General features: G+C 38.4%; 1 protein-coding gene across 3 annotated transcripts; it reads left to right on the top strand.

Annotated features, from left to right (window-relative positions):
* The first annotated feature begins 1,800 nt into the window (after positions 1-1,800).
* Positions 1,801-17,603, top strand: LOC121508189 (B-cell receptor CD22-like). Of its 3 annotated transcripts, none has more exons than XM_041784832.1 (12): positions 1,801-1,929; positions 4,973-5,329; positions 5,429-5,662; positions 5,776-6,105; positions 6,664-6,873; positions 8,945-9,199; positions 9,428-9,688; positions 11,724-11,984; positions 14,898-14,979; positions 15,081-15,138; positions 16,080-16,366; positions 16,440-17,603. In XM_041784832.1, the coding sequence occupies exons 1-12, from the start codon at positions 1,875-1,877 to the stop codon at positions 16,498-16,500; spliced, it is 2,451 nt and encodes an 816-aa protein (XP_041640766.1). In that variant the 5' UTR covers positions 1,801-1,874; the 3' UTR covers positions 16,501-17,603. The 3 variants fall into 3 exon arrangements, with proteins under 3 accessions (XP_041640766.1, XP_041640768.1, XP_041640769.1); XM_041784834.1 differs by having other exon boundaries at positions 1,856-1,929; positions 2,521-5,329; XM_041784835.1 differs by having other exon boundaries at positions 1,871-4,023.
* Positions 17,604-21,234: the final 3,631 nt, after the last annotated feature.

Raw genomic sequence — 21,234 nt, 5'->3', positions numbered from 1 at the left:
ACTGAGGTCAAACAAGCAAAAGCAAACAAGCAGCAAACTTATGCCTGGTATGAAAGCTTTTATGGCAGCAACAGCTGCAAGCAGCAAAACATACCGCCAGTCTGAAACAGTGGTTACTATAGCAACGACAAAGAGGGCTAGTGATGTCATAGTACCAGTGTGGACCAAAATATGGTGGCCTCCTGGTGAGTTTTTATGCTCAGATTTACCCTTAATGCAGATATCTAGGATATCTAGTGAATTTATTTACTTCAGTATACATTGTCTGATCATGCAGAATTCCTTTTAAAATGGGTGCACAGACCGATTCATGCAGCATTTTTACTGATCTAGAACTCAATGGACCGATGCATTCAGATCTTTGACGTTAAGACCGGTTAGCCAATCCAGATCAGTTTATCTTTGCAGCAATAATATAATTTATTTGTAATAAGGCAGGGCAATTAATTGAAATTTGGATTAAACTGCAATATCGCCTACTACAGTTTTCAAATTACAGAAAATGCAATACTTCTTCAACCTGAAATGATTGGGTTTTTTTTCAGCAGACATGTTATGCTCTACACATCATGCAAACATTCAGCCATCAATTTTTATTAGAACAGTTTGAAAATAACAATCTACGTTCTTGTATGTTTTTCTTATTAAAAAAAGTAAATGACTTGGGGAGCAGGTGGCCTAGTGGTTAAAGGCGCCACCCATGTACGCGGGCGGCCCAGGTTCGAATCCGGCCTGAGGCCCTTCCCTGCACGTCTCTCTCCCACTCTTGACCCTGTTTCCAACTCTATCCACTGTCCTCCCCTATCTAATAAATGCACAAAAGTAAGTCTTAAAAAAAAAGTGAATGACTTAAAATCAACTTCCTTTTAATGGAACTATTAATGTAAAAATTTAGTCAAAGCAATTACAGTTAGATCCTTTCTAAGAACCGCTCAGCCCTAGTTTATCTATAAATGTGTCGATTATAAGAGGATTATTGATTTTATTCCTGAAAAATAGGTGAGAAACCTAACTGCAAAAGCAATATTGAAAAAAATATTGCAAATATGTAATTTTACAATATCACTCAGGCCTGATTTATATCTTATCATCAATTACAGTCAAAGTAACTTCTAAAGCCTGTTTCTAATGTGCTGCAGTGTCAGTAGTTGCAATCACCTCTAAGAGGTGTCAGACGTATCAGGAAGTTATGAAATTAACAGCAGTAACACTTTTTTTATATCCTTGAGTTGTTCCTCGTTGCTGCCGACAACTTTTGTGTCCACATTCTGATGAGAGGACGATGCTGGAGAGGAGCCAAACTCAAATTAGTCAAGGTTATTTAAATTTACCAGTGGATGAACGTGTGGATAAATGTCTTTCCACTGGAATAACAATATTTGGGGTGGTAGATGAATTAATAATTGAGACGAAGCAAAAACTGGCTATAGCTGTAAAACTGGAAACTTACATGTGGTTTTTGAGCCGGCCTCTCATTGGCTCAGGTTTTCAGCTCAGTAAGATCAGTGATTATTCGTCTTCTTTTAATCTCATCAAACGCAGCAGTCACAGCAGAAGTAAGTGGAAACTTTTAGTGTTTCTCAGGTTAAGTGCTGTTTTAAAGATAGTTCTGGCATCCACATGACTTTACATGCATTAGAATATTAATGTAAAATAAAAGAGAAGTAGTCATTTCTACATTTCATCTTTAGGATCATCAGCCGTCTATACATGCTAATAAAGGAAAGGGGAAGTGTAGCAGGCCAGTTGTCACTAGTCTGTCTCAGCTTCAGACAAGTTTTCTTTCATGATGCAACCAACCCACAGCACTTTCAGTAAACTTGACTAATTTTTACAATTGATGTAATTTAAACAGACAGGGAGCAGCAGTAGATATGAGGTCAGCTGCAGCAGTGAGTGGATTTGTCGTCTTCGTTCTCTTCATGTCTGGTACGTATGCTTGAATTTCAACTTTTCTAGTTTCAGGGGTATTTTATAAGACAGCTAACACTTATGTATTGATTGAATGTTGAGATGCCGTATGATGTAAACCTTAGTGTCTTGTAGTGTCTGAATGTCTGAAATCACCAGTTTCCTTCATCTCTGTCTTCTGTATTTAAGACAACCCAGCTAACAGAAAACAATCAGAAAGCATGGTTGTTTTTAATATAATGCCAAATAATAACGCAGGAGAGACCAAAATGCAAACAAAGCAGGAAACAAGTCTCTTATGTTTAGTCGACTGCTCACACTGATGACCAATCTCTGAACAGGCTAATAAATGGTGCTAAACATCGTATGTTTAGACATCTATTACCTTTAAATATATTCAACTCCTTCCTGAAAATAGTCCCTGTGAACATTTCATAAATGCTTTACCCTGACCAACATTAACCTTTATCAACATCTCATTAAAAACCTTGTAGGCTAAGTTTTCATATTGACACTATATTGAGTTTTATAAAACATCTTTGTGTCTCAAACTGACAGTGAAGAGTTTCACATTCTTGTTCTGCACTTTTCTCACACTTTTGACTACAGGCAGAGACCCAACCAAGCTAACAGTTCTTCACATGACACACTCTTCACACCCTAAATGACAGTTTTTTGTTCTATGGTAATGAGGATGTGACGTTTTGACATTGCTTCCCAGAGTTCACTGAACAACAGGGTTGACTGTGGATTAGTGGATTGAGGGTTTGAGCCCCAGCTCCTGCAGTCACGTTGATGAGTCCTTGGACAAAACACTCAAACCCAAATTCTTAAATCTGTTTAGACTTGCTTTGGTGGATGTTGTCTGCTGTCTTATACTGCCTCTCTTTAAATTTTCTACATCTTCCTGAATTTCCTAATTTGATCTTAAAGTTTTTGTCTACTCTGCTCTGTTCTGTATTTTATGCCTCAATCTGATTTTTATTGCCGCTATAGCACTGATCTTCAACTGGAGGCCTGGGGGCCACATCAGGCCCCCCACAGCTTCCCATCCGGCCCCCAGAGCATCACCAAATACAGAGCATGTGAAAAGGAAAAGATTTTTTGTTGTTGTTTTTTTTCTAAATAACCTCCCAACAACTATAAAAACAACTCCAAAAACAGTTGAGATTGAAACCATTTCATCCAGATGACTTTATGTTTCATCCGTCTTTATTTTTATTAGAAAACCACCTGTCAGCCGTTACTAGCCAATATGATGCATGTCAAACACCCATTTATCAGTCCTTTCCTGATAAAACTGCCATTTTCTATGTCAACTCCTGGCTTCAGGAATATTCGACTAAAATACTCAGTCGCCCCCTTGTGGCTGGATGTGATATTTATGACTGATCTTGCTGTTAGAGCCAAACAATTACATACATTTGAAAGAAAATCAAAATATTTACACAAAAATAAATGAATGAGACCATTTTTAATACTTCTTTAGTTTTTCTAAGAGCTCAGCGCCGAAAGCACTTTGATACGGAAAAAGCTGGTCCTTGTCCAAATGTAGTTGATGACCCTTCACAGCTTCACTTCTCTGATTTATTATTATTATTATTACTTTTATTATTTTAGTTTCTGGCAGTCCATTTTTTGCATTTAGATTGATTCATCTCTATGCATTTAATTGTTTATATCTATTCTTAGTGTTTTGATTTCTGTTCTCTTTTTCTTAATATCTTAAATGCTCTTACATCTCTGGTCCTTGGGTCTTTTTTATGCAGTTAGGTTCCTGTGTTGCCTGAATGTGTCTAGGTTATTCTGGGTTTTCATTCTAGATCTTAATTTTTTTCTGCATTTTTATGTTTCTGGGTTTTTAAGATGTCTTTATGAGATGACATACTGTCGGGTTATTAAGGTTAAAGGGTTAAATTCTTGGCTGTTTCTCATGGATTCCTCTGCTGTTGGTTTTGTCTTTCTTGTTGTGTTTTTATGCTGATGTTATGGTGTGATCCTTGTGATCCCATTGTCAAAGCATTTGATAAGCATCAAATCAGAAGCAACTGGCCACTAGAGGGCGCTGGGACACAGCCCCTTACCCCAGCCAGACACACCTCAAACACTAATGTAAGAATTAAAAGATTATAAACTTTTGAAACTGTAAAGATCGATTTGTCCATGTGTTAAATACATGGTATAGTCCTAGTAAAATGTGTTTAAGATGCAGTTTCATCCATAACTCTTTAGTTTTATTAACACGTGATGTACAGCTGAGCCTATCAGTGTGCTTAGATCAAATCTGTTTGGGTCTATGTTCATGTGGCTTATCATGCGGTCATTGGCTAAAGTCAAGACTAGTCTCTTCTCATCTTCTCATGTAATTGTGTGTTTTGCAATCTGTGGACAAGTTGTGTAATCTTTTTCGTTTTGTCTTTCTGTATTTACATCATTATGGTCATTTGATTACAAAAACATGCTGAATGTGAGCAAAAAAAGAATTATCTTGAACCGTTTCTATTCTACTTTTTAGTGTCTGATCATAACTTACAGCTCTTTAGTGTGCAGCAGACTGGAGTAGATGCTGAAATAAGCACTAGTTACTAAAAAAATAAGGGACTGTGTTTTTTAATCAGGTCTTATTTTGAATCAAAAATTAATTTTGCATCAGATCATGACTCCCAGATTCAGGATTAAATCATGAGATGTTGAAGGATTCACATCTCTAATATGAATATAGAAACTAATTTTAATATATTAGGATAGCATGTCTTAATTTTCAGGCTTCACTTTAAATTGATAAAATTGCAAAGCTGACATAATGAGCTTAATGTCAAAATAATGTCTTTGACAAAAAAATGATCAGTGAAAAAGTAAATTCAAATTAAAAGTTATTAAAAGTTAAGGGCCATGTATTCACATACATTAATTACTCCATTTTCCCATGATAACAGGGTAAATATCAGAGTGAATAATATATGTGAATATATGGCCCTGTAGGGCTTCCGTACCTTAAAGATAATGAAGTCTCCAGTGTTGTCATTTGTCTGGGATTAGTTTTTTGTGCTTTGTGTTGCAGTGGTGCAGGCTGAGGATGGCTGGGCAGTGACTTGCTCTCCCACTCAGATTTGTGTCTTGAAAGGATCGACAGTGGAAATCAGCTGCACCTTCAGATATCCACTGATGATTAACGGACTGAAAACTACAGCTGAGAACACATTCTGGTTTACCGGTCTGCAGGGAAAGGAGCCTTCAGATCTGAGGGCTTCCTCTGATTATGCAGGTCGAGTTCAGTATCACTGTGGTGGAAACAGGTGCACCATGAGAATAACAGACCTGAGAGAGAGCGACTCGGCTACGTACAAGTTTAGGTTAATAACAAACCACATAGGTGGGAGTTATACCGCTGAACGTGGAGTCTCTTTGACTGTATCAGGTAAGATTTTACTGACTTTTCTGAAGGCTTGTTTGTTGTTGATTATTGTCATGCATACACTGACAGTAACATAAAAATGTTGTTTCTTGACAAATTCAGCTATCCAGGTCAAGATTGACAAAACTGAACCATGTTGGTCAGACCCCTGCTCATGGTCACAGCTTAAGTGTGTCAGCAGATGTCCTCTATCTGGTCAAACATCCTTCATTTGGTATGAAAATGAAAAGAGAGTTCTGAAAAAAACGAGTCAGTCATGGGAAAAATACTTTTATTCTGCAGAAAGTTATTCATGTGCTGTTCAGGGACTCGAGGACTCCCTATCACCTTCAGTGTGTGAGTTTATTCCCCAGGCTTTGACTAGATGACATGAATATATTTGATACTCTGGATTTAGACTGTTTTCCTTACAATGCCAACCTCATTCAAATAAATGTGTTTATTTTCAGGTGGCCATGGTCATTCATGTCACAGAGTGACTTATGCTGACAGAAGAATCTGTGCCTTCAGAGGCTCATCAGTGGAGATTTCTTCTACTTTCAACAGTTATGAGAATACCGTATCAAAATTCTGGTTCAGGACTGACAGAAGCTTCCAGCATTTTGGTGAACAACCTGAGGATTCAGGTCGTATTCAAGTCTTTGAAACACAGAAAGGACGCTCCACTTTGAGGATCTCTGACCTGAGAGAGACCGATTCTGCAGAATATCGCTTCAAATTCACAACAACACGTTTTGAATGGCAAAGCAGATTTCCTGGAACGACTCTGACTGTCAGAGGTACTGATGAACACTAATATACCACTTTTATAGACACTTTTTACAGACCGAGTTTAAAGACAAGCATCAACACTGGTATCTGACATAACAAATGAAAATGTTGAAGTCATTGTCACTCCCAGCTGTCACCAGTACGAGCTTTCAGCCACTCAGCAGCTGGACCCACAGTGACTTACACTGTCTGTGGCGTCACATGCATTCCCTCTAAATATGAACATGAAAGTCACTGTGTGGATCAGGAGAGGGTTGACTTAAACTGGAAGCTGAGAATTTGCTCATAAATGCAGAAATCCACAGCAAATCAGGTCAATTTAGCATCTAAGAAACGAAATTAAGGTTTTATGATTTAAACTTGTAGTGCTCAAATCAAAAAGAATCAGTTTCTTTTGTAAATGTTTAAACAGTTTCATAACAGTTTATTATGGGCTGTGAAATCCACTATGTCCACGGCTCGTTTTAGATTGCACCTTGCTCCTCTGGCCAACAGGTGGTGATGTTATACAAGCAACTCTTTATGCCACTGACAGCTTATTAAATCAAACTTTTCTCTTTGAACAGATCCAGATTTACAGGTGCAGGTGATCAAGTCTTCTAGCGGTCCAAAGCTGATTTGTCACAGCAGCTGTATTCAAGGTGGTCGCTCTCCCTTCACTTGGTTTGAGAATGGAACCAAAATAATGGAGCAAACATCTTCATCTTATAGATGCTCTGTTGACCCTGCAGGCGTTTACTCCTGCTCTTATGAGGATTATCGCTCTACTTCAGTGTGTGAGTCAGTGCTACTTTGTTCAGAACAAAATTGATGGGATGGAAACTTGTTATCAATGTTATCAATCATTTTACTAATACAGTGTTTAACTAATTTACATAATGAAACTCAGCGTTAGTTCATGCAGGTTAGGTAGTCGTGATCAGCTTACAGCCAGCTGATCCCATTTATCGCCTCTCTCTCTCAACACAGCGGTCTATTTAAAAGTGATGTACTTCTCCCTGCTTGCATTAATAATGATGCATCATGCTGCTGCTAGAAAAGCCTCCACCCCAGCCTCCTCCTTTATAGCATAAAGCTTGTTACACCATCGTATTCATATTCATGCTACTATGGATTAATGGCTTTTAAACTAATTTTATTGTATTCAGTACACATTGTCATTAATGTATCTATCCATATGGGGCTTTCTAGCCATGCACCCCCTGGAGAGTCAAAGCTGCTGCTTGACTTCCAAGGGAGGATCTTTGGAGTAGCTCCTTAAACTGTAGATTCATTTTACAGAAAAATGGTAAAATGTATGACAATTAGTGTTCCTGACTGAACTTGAATTCAAGTTATGCTAATGCCATGACTAAAAACAACAGACTTACCAGACAGACTTAAAAAGTAGAGTAGCTTTTATCTGCAAAATGTTTGAATAGGCAGAACCATGAAAGCAGATTAACCATTTGGCCTTCAGCAGCCGATCATTTTTAATCTTCCCTGTGCCGCTCTGTTACATACAGCTTCAATGTCTTATATTTACACTTTATATTTTTATATAACTCCATTAAAGGACAAAAGTTTTGATAACATTAACAACATAAGAGTTTTAAGTAAATATCGCAGAACTTTAGTAACATACTAATATGTGGACTTTAGAGTAGGACCACTTGAAAAATGAAGAACTAAAGAAGATCCATTTATTTTAAAGAAAAAAAATTAATCAATGAGATTATAAAGTCTTAAATTTACAACAAAACACAAGTAGAATTTTGGAATTTTGAAGAAAAACCTTAAATTTTCAGGTTTTAAAAGTTGCAGATTTTTGAGGGGAAACTTTTTTTTTCAAGTTTAAATAGTTCAAAATTCATTCATGAGAAATTTAGAACTTTTTAGATAATAAAGTAATAACAGGTTGAAGAATATCAAACCAAATAAAGCCTTTTTCTTCATGTTACATGGAACTGATGCAGTTGAGTTAATCAAGCTATCATTTTAACTGAGCAATTAGGAAATACTTGCAATTGTCAGCCCAGACTCAGTTCATTATCATTAGCATCCAGACTTTAAAGAGAAATTATCTCCTAGATGCTGTTTAGAAGGACACAACACACTGACACGGCTCATTATTGTTTACGATGAAAGGGCAGTGAGGATGAGGAGCAGACGCAAAGACATCACTGAGACACCTTTTAGTTAAAATGAGCTGCACTGGAACAGATGATCAGTTGAAGTATTTGCATCATTTTCCTCCACGCTGTGTAATTGCTCACTCTCTCTCACTCGTCCACCACTGCACTATTTCAATATGAGTGGATCATACCAGCTAAACCACTTTTTAACAGCTTTTCTTCTTCACGCTGTCAAAAGCATGGTCCTCTGCAGGTGACCTGTGCAGTAGTACGTCTAGTAGTACGTGCGGTTGGTCTGAACCGAGGGCAGTTGTTCCAAAGTAGAAAAATAAGAAAACTAAAATTTAAGGAACACAGACAAAACCCTCAGAGATCCAGGGTAAAGTGTAGTTATTCTGTGTGTCTGAAAGGACATTCTTAACTCCCTTCTTGCCCAGCCTCGCTCAAGCCACGTTGTGATGCACCACGTTGATTGGTCAAGGGCTTGAGCTGAAACTCTAACCTCTAATGGGCAACATTTACAACAGGATACTGGCTTATTCCAGACAATAGCACCTGATGGCTATGTTACTAAAACATAAGAAGAAAAAGAATAAAACAGAAGTAGAGCAACAAATATATTTTCAATAAAGTACAAGGATGCAGTAATACTTTATGCTATGTTATATATTTTTGTTAGGATAGTCTAAGTGACATTTTAGTATCACTCAGTCTTCTCCGTTATCTTCTCCAGATGCTCCAACAGCTCCTACAGTGTTGATGATTCCCACTGGTGACATTATGAAGAACAGCTCAGTGACTCTGAACTGTAGCAGTGATGCTAACCCACCACCTAAATACACCTGGTACAAGAGGAACCAATCATTGCTCAGAGGATCACAGCTTGTCCTCGACTCCGTCCAGTCCTCTGACTCTGCAGAATATCACTGTGTAGCTGACAATAATCTGGGAAGGAGGACATCTGAACATGTTTTTATTGATGTGAAATGTAAGTAAACCTTAGTTTCAGTCTGCCTGTATGTTGCCTGTGCCTGAAATGGGTGGTCTGTGGGTTACGTCTGCTCTTCTTGCATTCAGAGTTTCAGTAGAAGTTGAAATGGTTTTCTCCTAAATTGCTTCCGCTGCTGTATCAGTGGTATCACACCTCCTTAAAAATTTCAGATGCAGCACAGCAACCCACCTTGAGTTATGACTATCTATCAATCTTGTCTTCCAGATGGTCCACAGACTGCTATTTTGACCTTGAATCCTTCAGCAGAGGTCGCGGAGGGCCTTCCTTTGACTCTTAACTGTAGTAGTGATGCTAACCCAGCAGCTACATACACGTGGTACAAGGCAAACCAAATTCTGAGACATGGACCGGTAAACATTTATGATTTCACCTCACTCAGCTCTGAAGACAAAGGGATCTACTCCTGCAAGTCTGAGAATCAATATGGACATGTCAGCTCTGCTCCTCTATTTTTAGATGTTCAGTGTGAGTACAAAACATCAGAATATTCACATGCTTCCTTGGACATCTCTGTTTTCATTCAGCAAGTTAATTCTGGATCATTGCCCTGACTCCTGTCAGTGACTGAGGAGAGGTTAGGTTTCCCCCTAGTGGTGTTTTGAGTTATTACAGCTTTAATAACAAACCCTCCAGTATCCGAGTATGTTAGAAGTGCTCCTCCACAGAGAGTTGGTTGTCTGAGCCTTGGAGTAGAACCAACAGTGAGTTTTTATGTTATTGGTTTATTTGAGTTGTTTCATGGCATTGTGAGCCTCAAGGTGGTGTTTGTTAGCATTTATTTAAAGCTATCTAAACCGTGCTAACTATGCTAATGCTAATCTTGAAGCTAACCATTAGCAAGAGGCTAGTTAAACTGCTAAGGCTAATTTAGTTCATTGTTGAGCCTCATTCGTGTTGTACGGATGAGTCTCCATCTCTATTGCTGCATTTTATATTGTGTTTACCTTTCTGTGAGTGCATTTTGAGGTCACAATGGTGTGTTTATAATGTAGGCATAATGACTATGTCACATATTTCATCTACAGTCATGGACGAAATTGTTGGCACCCCTGGAATTTTTCCAGAAAATACACCATTTCTCCCAGAAAATGGTTGCAGTTACAAATGTTTTTGGCATACACATGTTTTTAGCCTTTATGTGCATTAGAGCAATAGAAAAAATTAGAAGAAAAAGCCAAAATTGACATGATTTTACACGAATGGTGGATAAACATCCTCAGTCAACTTCCACACAAATTCAGGCTGTCCTGCAGACTCAGGGTGCAAAAGTGTCAGCTGGGACCATACTTGGTCATCTGAATTAGATGAAGCGCTATGGCAGGAGACCGAGGAGAACCCCACTGCTGAAAAGAGACACAAAAAAGCCAGACTGGAGTTTGCAAAAATGTACCTGAGTAAGCCTCAATCCTTCTGGGAGAACATTTTGTGGACAGACGAGACTAAGGTAGAGCTTTTTGGAAAAGCATGTCATTCTACTGTTTACAGACAGAATGAGGCCTACAAAGAAAAGAACACAGTACCTACAGTCAAACATGGTGGAGGTTCAGGGATGTTTTGGGCTTGTTTTGCTGCCTCTGGCACTGGGTGCCTTGACTGTCTGCAAGGAATCATGAAATCTGGAGACTATCAAAAAATTTTGGGCCACAATGTAGGGCCTAGTGTCAGAAAGCTGGGTCTGTGTCAGAGGTCATGGGTGTTCCAGCAGGACAATGACCCCAAACATACCTCAAAAAGCACTAAGAAATGGTTGGAGACAAAGCTGGAGAGTTCTGTAGTGGCCAGCAATGAGTCCGGATCTAAATCCCATTGAACACCTATGGAGAGATCTCAAAACTGCTGTTGCAAGAAGGAACCCTTCAAATCTGAGAGACCTGGAGCAGTTTGCAAAAGAAGAGTGGTCCAAAATTCCAGTTGGGAGGTGAAAGAAGCTTGTTGATGGTTATAGGAAGTGATTGGTTTCAGTTATTATTTCCCAAGGGTTTGCAACCAAATATTAAGTTGAGGGTGCCAATAATTTTGTCCGGCCCATTTTTTGAGTTTTGTGTAAAATTAGTCAATGTTGTCTTTTTCCTTCGGATTTTTTGTGTTGTTCCACTGCACATAAAGGCTAGAAACACATGTATACCAAAACATTTGTTGATTGCAACAGTGTCTGGGAGAAATAATGTATTTTCTGGAAAAATTCCAGGGATGCCAACATTTTCGTCCATGACTGTATCTGTATTGTAACGTTCTGTATTTCATTGTGTGTTGCAGTTTTACAAAAAACACAGAAGATTAAGTAAAGCAGCCTTAGTCAAATCTACTGGGTCTCTCATTTTTGTTCGCTATCTGTCAGCCAGGACAGAATAATCATGAACACTTAGCGCGCTGAGATAAACACAAACTTTGGCCATATCTAAAGATAGTCTAATGATCCAAGCAACAAATCTAAATTCAGCACCAAGACCTGTAAATATGAACGTAACCAAAGAGAACTAATTTGTATGTCCTGTTCCAGATGCTCCAAAGCCTCCCTCTGTGTCAGCAAGGCCCTCTGCTGAGATAGTGGAGGGCAGAGCCGTGACCCTCATGTGTAGCAGTGATGCTAACCCAGCAGCTAATTACACCTGGTACAAGGAGAATGAAGACTCACCTCTAGCTTCAGGACAGATCTTCTCCATCGCTGACTTCAGTGCTAAACACAGTGGTAATTACTACTGTGAAGCCCTGAACACAAGGGGGCGCCATAACTCCACCTTCATCTCCATTATAGTGGCAGGTATGTTATTCACTTTCACCTGCAGGTGACTTTTACAGCTTAACTTGTGAAGTTGCATTTGACTGCAAACTGGATAGCTGACCAGTGTTATGTGGCTTACCCCTAATGCTCACATTGTCCGTCTGCACAGCGTTCGTCTGCACCCACAATCCAGAACATATCACTTCCTTTCTTGTCCATGTTTTCCATGAGCACGCTAGATGAGCGTCTCTTTAGCATGCTCATGTCTTTGGTGATCTGTGAACCTATCAGTTCATTTTCCAAAACATGAGCTGCTGAGTGCTTGTTCATAACTCAAGAAGTTCAAAAAATTATCTGCACTGTGAGCCAGAAAAAGATATCACTGCACTGCTGTGTGTGTATTTTCCAACAGTTCATCCCAGCCTGACATGCTGGGTTTGTTTCACCCTTTCTATGGGTTGCAGCAGCTGTGTGTAAGTTCAAATGTAGTCTAGTTTGAATATGTCCTACTTAGATTTAAGCTGTTGGACCAGCTGAGATAGTTTCAACATAGACTCCACTTAAAACTTAAATATTACACCTACCTCTTACCAGGTGTAACATCCTTCATAAAACATGGTTGTCATAGTGATAGTTTAGAAAGGTGGGATAACTCGGAGGATGATGAGGAGCTGAGGGTTTTACTGGCAATTTGGTGTCAGCAGTGTGATCAACTGCACCATCATTTTCCATGAGCAGAGATTATTTCCACTGCCCACCACTGAATTATCTCGTGTTATTGGCAATGTCAGCGTTGGTCTTACACTGGCTCTAGGCTGTAGACTTTGGTAATCACTAGGGATGTTCCTATGTGTCTATTTCACCATTCAGCTAAACACTCATTAAATTGCATTTAACCGACTAATCTAAAGAGAAGAAGATACTCAGTAAATATTCACATTCATCACAGAGTCCCTGTGTTAGCCACGCTGTACAGAGACAGAGTACAAATCACACCCGCTAACATTAGCAGCTAACTCCGCCAGTCTTAGTTCCTCTTGGCAGATTAATATCGTGCTCTGTTATGTGGCCTTTTCACTTCAGTCGAGTTATTATATTTGAGTTCAACCCTCGCCAGCCTGCATGCAAATGGTCATACCACGCTGTTCCTACTACACGCTTGATGCTAAACTTCATATTTACATCTGGTGAAGTGCTGTGAGGAAAGCTCACAACTTTAGTTACAACTTTACTAGTTTCAACATAGAGTTTAGAGTGGACTTTACACCATAGCTTAAGACATTACTTACACACAGCTGGGGCACCTGGCCTCAGGTGTGTATTTTATAGTAAAAGCTAGATGAGTGTCACTGAGGCTTTTTTCTGAAAGCATTTCTGGAACATCCCTGTCATGCATTTTATCGTTTTATTGCAAAATGTACATACAGTTCAACTTGGTGGAGAAGGCTCTGCTCAGAAGATGCTGCCTGGGTAAGTCAAGCAGCATGCTTTAACCCTCTGGTACCCCCTGTGCCAAAAATGCACACTGAATTGATATTTTTTTCAAAAACTTTGTCCTCTTTAACAATCAGTATTATCATGTATTTTATTTTTTGTTCACTTTTGCACAATTTTCAAAATTTTGTCCCAGCCACAACAATCAGCCCAAATAAATAAAGTAAACCTTTTTTATAGCGTAAATATCCCTGGTGTGTAAAAAATGCACATTGAAACCCATTCAAACTACTTCTATTGATCCATACGCCATTAAGGCATGAATCATGCATTTTCTGGTTTCTGGGCTTCATTTGAGAGTTGGGGTTTTACATTTGCACCCGGACCATTTTTTTAACCTGTGGCGTCACTTTTACCATATATGGGCGAGGACAGGAAATGCATGTTTTTTTCCACAAGATTTCAGTGTTATACTGCCCTTTGCTCCCCTTCTCACTAACTCTCTGAGGTTTTGTCTAAGTGCAGATCAGTGTGTGAGTCTGTGAGTGTGTCTGTGCAATAATCAAAAAATAAGTTATCTAATTTTCATGTAGTACCTTGCAAAAAAAATCATTTTTTGTGTATTTTGCATCTAAAAATGCAGTGACATCATCAATGAAACATGGCATTTAAAGGGTTAAAAAATTAAAATGAATGAGTATTTGACATTAATGATTAGGGCTGACCTTAAATGAGAAAAATATAATTTAATAACAGTAAAACAATTTTGAACTGTATGATATTTATAACATGATTTAAAGGTGTGCATTTTTTGTGCAGCAGGGTGAAAAACGTGAGTATTTTAGAATAATTGACCTCACAAAAAAAATAATAATGCATTTTTAACCAGTGTTGCTACTAATCAATGACATATGCCAGGCTGCAATCATCGAAAATCAAGCACACTGAGCTAAACCGGTGCCCAAGATGCACACCTTGTTTTAAGCTGGTTTGCTTCCAGCAAATGTCAGTCTGCACAGAACGGATCACCCCAAACAGGAGGATATAGTCCATGGGCATACACAGTGCTTGCTGTTTATTTCAAAATAAGACACTAGGTAAAGACTGATGACTGTTTATCCTCTAATTTTTTTCAACTTTAAGTTAAAATAGGAAACAATCATTAAATCAACCCAATACAAGCAAAGAAACAATCTGTTTGTGTTTTTCTTTTTAACCTTATAAATTTGTGGTTCAGCAGCTCTGAGCTACACTCTTCAGAAACAAATCCAGTGGGCAAGGGTGTTACTAGGTTTTTTGTCACAAAAATGCTCAAAACTCACACCATTGTTACCAAAATAGGCTGCATGAATCTATCTAAACAGACAGGAGTGCAGAATCAGATCAGACAAAAAATTTGCATGTTTCTCCATATTATTGAACGTCTTTGAGAAACTTTGGAGCACTAACCCAAACTGTTTATGCTCCAGATCTTTTAATTCTCCCATTGAGTGTCTGAATTTCCCATGTCATCATCAGATAAAAGGACAGCAGCAGCTGTAGGAACAGTAACTGCACTTCTCCTGGTTATCGTTCTCCTTATTGTCTTCATTTGTATCAGGTAAGGAATTAATTATCTGTTTCCTTTAATGCATATTTAAGTCTTTAATTATTCTCCAAATTTTAAAGTTTATGATTTCACTTGATAATCTTCCCATGTAGGAGAAAACAACTCAAACAACAATCAACGAGTAGAGAGAGACGTGACAACGGAGAACAGGTAAGGTTCCTCGATTGGGGCTAGCGCTCCTCCTTGCCCCCCCACTCCCCTTCTTTTGAGGAAGGAGAAAGAAAAGAACAGATGGGTTTAGTGGGTTTTATCAAACTTAATTTGGCCCCCAGCTGACAATTTCCTCCTCCAGATGCTCTTGTTTAAACTTCTCTAGCAATACTGAACAAACTGACAGTTTTCCAGGTCATAAAATGCTGCTCTAAACCCTCTACATCCCACTACAACTGGATGAAAAATATTTTCCATCTTTACTGTTCAGCGTTTGCTCCTAATTCTGCATATCTAAGTGTGTCATACACTTCCTCCACTGAATCCTTCCAGGTAACCTCTAGTTCTATTAAATTAACTAGCCGCCGACTTGCAGGCCATAGCAATATGTCAGGCCTCAGATTGGTGCAAACTATCACCTGTGCAAATACAAGCCCCCCCCCCCCAGGTAAAGCCCCCTTTAACTGGCCTGAAAGAGGACTTCCTAAATACCTCCTTAAGTTTCTCTTCCACACACCCAAGCTGAACTACTGCACTCTCTTCCTGTTTATATTTACCTGGTACCCTCTCCAGACCACTCTGAGCCAAAACCCAAGCCTCACTAACCTGGCTGCCAATACCAGGAGAGTTTGGAGATGTTTTACATCTGCAAATACTGTGAATAAGTTAAACAAGGGGGATAGCTCATTCCTTGAATTTTGGGACCTCTGCCTGTGATCAGAAGGTATTGCAACAGCAGAACTCATCTCAAGACTCAAATCACATGCAGTTGTCTCAGAAATGTAAGTTTCCTTCACCAAAAAACACCCCCAGGAAGTATAAATACATGGGGATGTATGTAAAGAGAACTGAGACAATCAATACTGAACAGGTATTTTAATTTTAAGATCATGTTCATTACATCAAAATGCAGTATGCTTAAGATCTGTGTGTTTAATCAGTCACGAACAGGTCCAGTGTATGACAACCTGTCAGCTGTAGCTCAGAGACGACCGCCAGAACAGCAGGACCCCCTTCGCAATGCAACCATCAGCTTCTTTCAGGACCAGGTGGATGTTGTCTATGCAAGTGTCAAACCAGCTCACAGACGAGCACAGAACAGGAGCACAGAGGATGAAGTTGAATATGCAAGTGTCATACCAGCTCACAGACGAGCACAGAACAGGAGCACAGAGGATGAAGTTGAATATGCAAGTATCAGAATTCAAACTGCCAGCAGACTTCCAAGGTGAGCATCTCCTACAGAATCAGAATTCTGAATCATAATCACTGTTCTTAATGCTTTGTTTTTCCTTTAACAGGGCAAATCACGAGGCTGGAGATGATTCCTTTGCCCTCTACAGTACAGTCAAACCCAGATAAACACAAGCACTTGGATCTTTTTTTCTCTGATGCCTTATTTTGGACTTTTTATGCCTTTATTGAAAACACAGGACAATGGATTGAGTTGGAGAGAGAGTGGGGGATGGCATGCTGGGCACAGATTTGAACCTGGGCAGTCCACTTTGAGAACAGCTTCTGTAAATGGAGGGGGGTCTGCAGCACAGACATGAACGCTAGACTACCAGTACCCCAACATTCCCTTTTTGAAAGTTGTTTGCAATCTTGAAGCTTAAAATAATGTGTCTCTCTGCAAAAATAACAACTGAGGCCTCTCCCAGGCCAGATGCGATATATAAGACCTCCACAGGGAGGGGACCAGGAGGCATACTGATCAAGGTGCCTGACCCACCTTGACTATCTCCTTTTAATGTGAATGAGCAGTGGCTCTTCTTTGAGTTCCCTTCAGATGTCAGAGCTCCTCACCCTGTCTCTAAGGCTGAGCCCAGACACCCTCCTGAGGAGTCTGCTATCGACCACCTGAACCTGCGATCCCATTCTTTTAGTCCTTACTCAGAGTTCATGACCATAGGTGAGGTTTGGGACATAGATTGACCAGTAAAGTGAAAGCTTGTCAGTCTCATGGACTCGTTTTAAGTTATCCTGTGTTTTATATGCTTTTTTGTGCTTTTAAATGAATCCTACCATGATTATGATAAGAACCTTGAGCTTCTGCTACCTTTATTCAACTAAATGACTTAATCTCCTGTGGCCTTTAGACACCTGCCTGCATCACCTTACCAGTTACTGTACACTATGGGGTCTGCATTCACACATTGACTGATCAATGCTGAAAGGATGAATGAATTTTATTTTGGTTGTATACATCTGAACAAAACAAACCCCAACAAGATCATTTTAAACCAAAAACTTTAATCATTTTATATCTACGTTTCAACATAACCTACAGTATCTCCTCATAATTAATCTCAAGATAGCTTTTCCTCAGATTGTGTCTTCCTGTTCTTATAGAGTCTTTTATTCATAACATATTAGCCAACATTGTGTATGGATTGGTACTGGGGTGGAGGGGTGAGGTCATATTTTCCTTTATTTGTGTATTTGTTTGTTTGTGACACACTTTGTTCTATATTGCTTTGTTTGAAAAGTGCTATATAAATAAAGTTTGAATGACTGAAAGTCTGCCTCGACAGAAACTCACAATCCCACATGCAATGTTTTCTTAATAATTGCAGTTTCCCTTGCAGTAGAGGCACTATTTAAAATCAGTTTCTCTTTCTTGTAGGTTAAATGCCTCTGGGTCTGAGAACAGATGTCAGGTGGCATTTGCATTACACCTGCATTCTTCTAACAGCCAGTAGGGGGCGACTCCACCCTTTGCAGACATAAAATTCATCCAACATAGGTGTTTGAAGCATTACCTACCCAACAACAACAAAATCTAATGAGTTTAATGTCTCATTTGCTGAGGCCTGGACTTCTTTGTACATAGTATGATTCATATTTTTCAAATATTCTCACTTTTAGTGAAAGATGAGACATTAAAGCTGCTTTTCCTTCAGTATGTGAATGTTAGAATATATGCCTTCATCCTAGTTCCTTCATTTTTGCCACCACATAAATATTTCAGATCATCAGATAAACTTTAATATTAGATAACCTGAGTAAATAGAAAAGTCAGTTTTTAAATGATGATTTCATTCATTGAGGGAAAGACGCCATCCAAACTTACCTGGCCCTGTGTGAAAAAGCCACTGCCCCTGGACCTGATAACTGGTTGTTCCACCCTTGGCAGCAACGACTGCAAGCATTTGTGATAACAGGCAGTGAGTCACATCACACAAAGGGGAGAACGTTCTGGGGCCCATGGTGGTCAGGAAAATCATGGTCCATTGTAAAGTTAAGCTGTGATTTTATTTTATTTTTTTTTCATGAATAACAACCACCCCTATCAAAGCACACTGTTAAACATTTCTGTAATTTCTAAAGTGTTTTACAACTTTTTCTCCAGTATAATGCTGTGAATCCTATTTACAGTAAAATACTGTAATTTCCATTGCAATCTTGGAATTTTTGGTGACGTCAGACAGTATGAGTCATTCTATAATTAGGGGAACATTTCACATCAACGAAAAGTGAAGAAATCAGTGTACTTTTTTGATAAATGTTGTTTCTACAATACACCCCCATGAGGTTCTAAATGTATTAACTGCCAGGCTTATGCTCTAATTATTTATTGAATATTTAAATAAAATCATACATGAGTGACATTATTTTGTCAACTGTGTTATGGACAAAAGTTGTTCCATAGAAGACATAAATGAAATAACACACATTTGATAAAACATGTTCAAAAGGTCTTGTGTCTATTCACCAGGGATTTTAAAGTTTTCTTTCTGATTTAAAAACACAGAATTTGAACTTGACGCTGGATTTTTTTTTGTCAGCTGCAGTTATCAGGGATCAATATTTTTTCAACATTTATGATTTTTGAAGAGTAAAACCTAAAGCTTAGCAAACTGGACGGAACAAAAAAAGGTAGTCCCAGTATAACATATGCAATTTTTAGCTAAATAAATGCTGGAACCTGTTGCTTTTCTTATATTAACCCCTTAAAGCCTGAAAACACAAATTATAGTCAGAAAATTCTAATTTTTTGAAAATGAAATGTTTATTTCATTTTCTACTGAAATCCAATAAAATCCAAATTTCCATAAAATTTAACGTATATATTTTGTGTGTCTCATTTGATACATTAGGTGTTTTTGGTAACTGATAATCGATTTGAGAGCATTTTTTTAATATATATTTAATCATTGCTTGAAATGACTATTTCATAAAACTGGTCAGTACTACCTGTGGACATGAAATGTGCCCCTATTTATAGAATGACTCATATACACTGATTTACTGTAATTTTTAAATGTACAGTAGCCTATATCAGGGGTTCTCAACCTTTTCAGCCCGCGACCCCCAAAATAAAGGTGCCAGAGACTGGGGACCCCCACTGTACCTGAAGGTGGCTGAACACAATCATGCATTGTTCAAGAATTAGGGGGGGAAATGGGAGACCTTTCTGGGGCCCAGCCAAACTGGGGGCCAGCAAAATCGTGGTCCAGTGTAAAGTTAAGCTGTGGTATTTTATATTTAACCTGAATAATAACCACTCTTATCAAAGAAACACATTTTAATTCATTTGTGTATTAAGTATCCCTCTTAAAAATGTCAATCCTTTTGTTAAAAACAGAATTAAAATACATTAAAAATGGATAAAATGGGTTAATAATGGCAAGAAATGGTGGGAAAGGTGGTGAAATTGGATTTTAAAAGTAGCAGAAATGGGTTAGAAATGCCAAAAATTTGATAAAAGTGGCAACAAAATAACTGAAGGAATGGCATAAATGGGTTAAAGTGGCAAAAAATGGCCTATTAAGTGGTAAAAGAGGATTCAAAAGTGGCTGAAATGGCGTTAAAGATGCAAAATAGGTGGAAATTTGGTGAAATGGGATGAAAAATTGATACAAACTGGCAAAAAAATAGCTTAGCTGATGCAGAAAAAGTCAGAAACTGGCAAAAATGGGCATATCAAATTGTGAAATGTGGCTTAAAAAGTGGTAAAAGGGGTTAATAGTGGCAGTGACAGATCAACGGGGCCAACAGTAGGCAGAGAGTGGCAAGATTTGGGTATAGAAATGGCAAAAATAGGCAGAAAAAAGTGGTGGAAAGGGTTCAAAATTGTCAAAAAAAATGGTTTTAAGTTGCAAAAATGGGTTAAAATTGATAAAATTGGTGGGGAAAAGTGAGAAAAATGGTTTTAAATTTGACAAAATTGGTGTAAGTGGCAAGAGTAATTTAAAAAATGATCTTAGTTTTTTTTTTTTTTTCATTTTTTTTAAGGCATCTGGATACCCGTCTCAGTGTCCCGCGACCCCAAATGGGGTCCTGACCCCAACGTTGAGAACCACTGGCCTATATGACTGTTCTTTGGTAACGGCCCTTTCTGTATCAATGTATGGTTTTTGCTCAGGCATTGTGTCTGTCAGTAGTTTTTGACCGTTGGACTGAGAGGATATGCCAAATTTTTCTATCAGGAACTATCAGAGTAACAGGCAGGTTCAGTAAGGGACGGAGACGCAGGAGCACACAAACAACGGTGAAAACATCTGAAGACGGACAAAAAAGCAAATCTCTCCATGAAGACTTCGGAGCAAAAGAGACCCACAAGGTAAAAATTGTCAGAATACGTTTTTAAAATATGAATTTAAATGTATTTGATATTAAAAAATAAAAGGTAAATAGTAACGGTGGTCAGCTAGTACACTTAAGTTTAAGCTAGGTTAACGTCTGTTTGTGGATAAAAGCTCTTGAAGACTACGGAGTTAATATTTGATTTTCAAATGACTTTACACATGAATTTACAAGATTAAAATCAAATTTATCACGTCAAAAGTACAGTTTACATCAGAGAAAATGAAGGTAATATAACGAGATGACCGTTAAAAGTCGACCTTTATTGTCGTCAGTTCGTTAAAGCAGAGATGGATATCTACATATTTTTATTTTTGGCTAGCGACTGTTGTTCATTATGTTTGTCTAATTTTAAGTAATGGCACTGGTTAATTTTGTAATTCGTTTTATCATGTTATAGTGAAATTAATGTTACATGTGGAGATTAAAGAAAATATAACATATCCTAAATATGTAAAAATTGACGTTGAATAAAGCCACATTTCCTAAAAAAAAAAAATGTTAAAT

Source organism: Cheilinus undulatus, linkage group 4 (genome assembly GCF_018320785.1).
Source record: "Cheilinus undulatus linkage group 4, ASM1832078v1, whole genome shotgun sequence".
Classification (NCBI taxonomy): Eukaryota; Metazoa; Chordata; class Actinopteri; order Labriformes; family Labridae; genus Cheilinus; species Cheilinus undulatus.
The sequence above is the reverse complement of the archived record's forward strand: the minus strand, read 5'-3'. Positions and strand labels throughout refer to the sequence as shown.

Coding starts and splice junctions, on each gene's coding strand:
- LOC121508189 (XM_041784832.1), top strand. CDS start 1,875: ATGAGGTCAGCTGCAGCAGTGAGTGGATTTGTCGTCTTCGTTCTCTTC. Junction 5,330..5,428: donor AGTCTCTTTGACTGTATCAG/GTAAGATTTTAC, acceptor TGACAAATTCAG/CTATCCAGGTCAAGATTGAC. Junction 6,874..8,944: donor TTATCGCTCTACTTCAGTGT/GTGAGTCAGTGC, acceptor TATCTTCTCCAG/ATGCTCCAACAGCTCCTACA.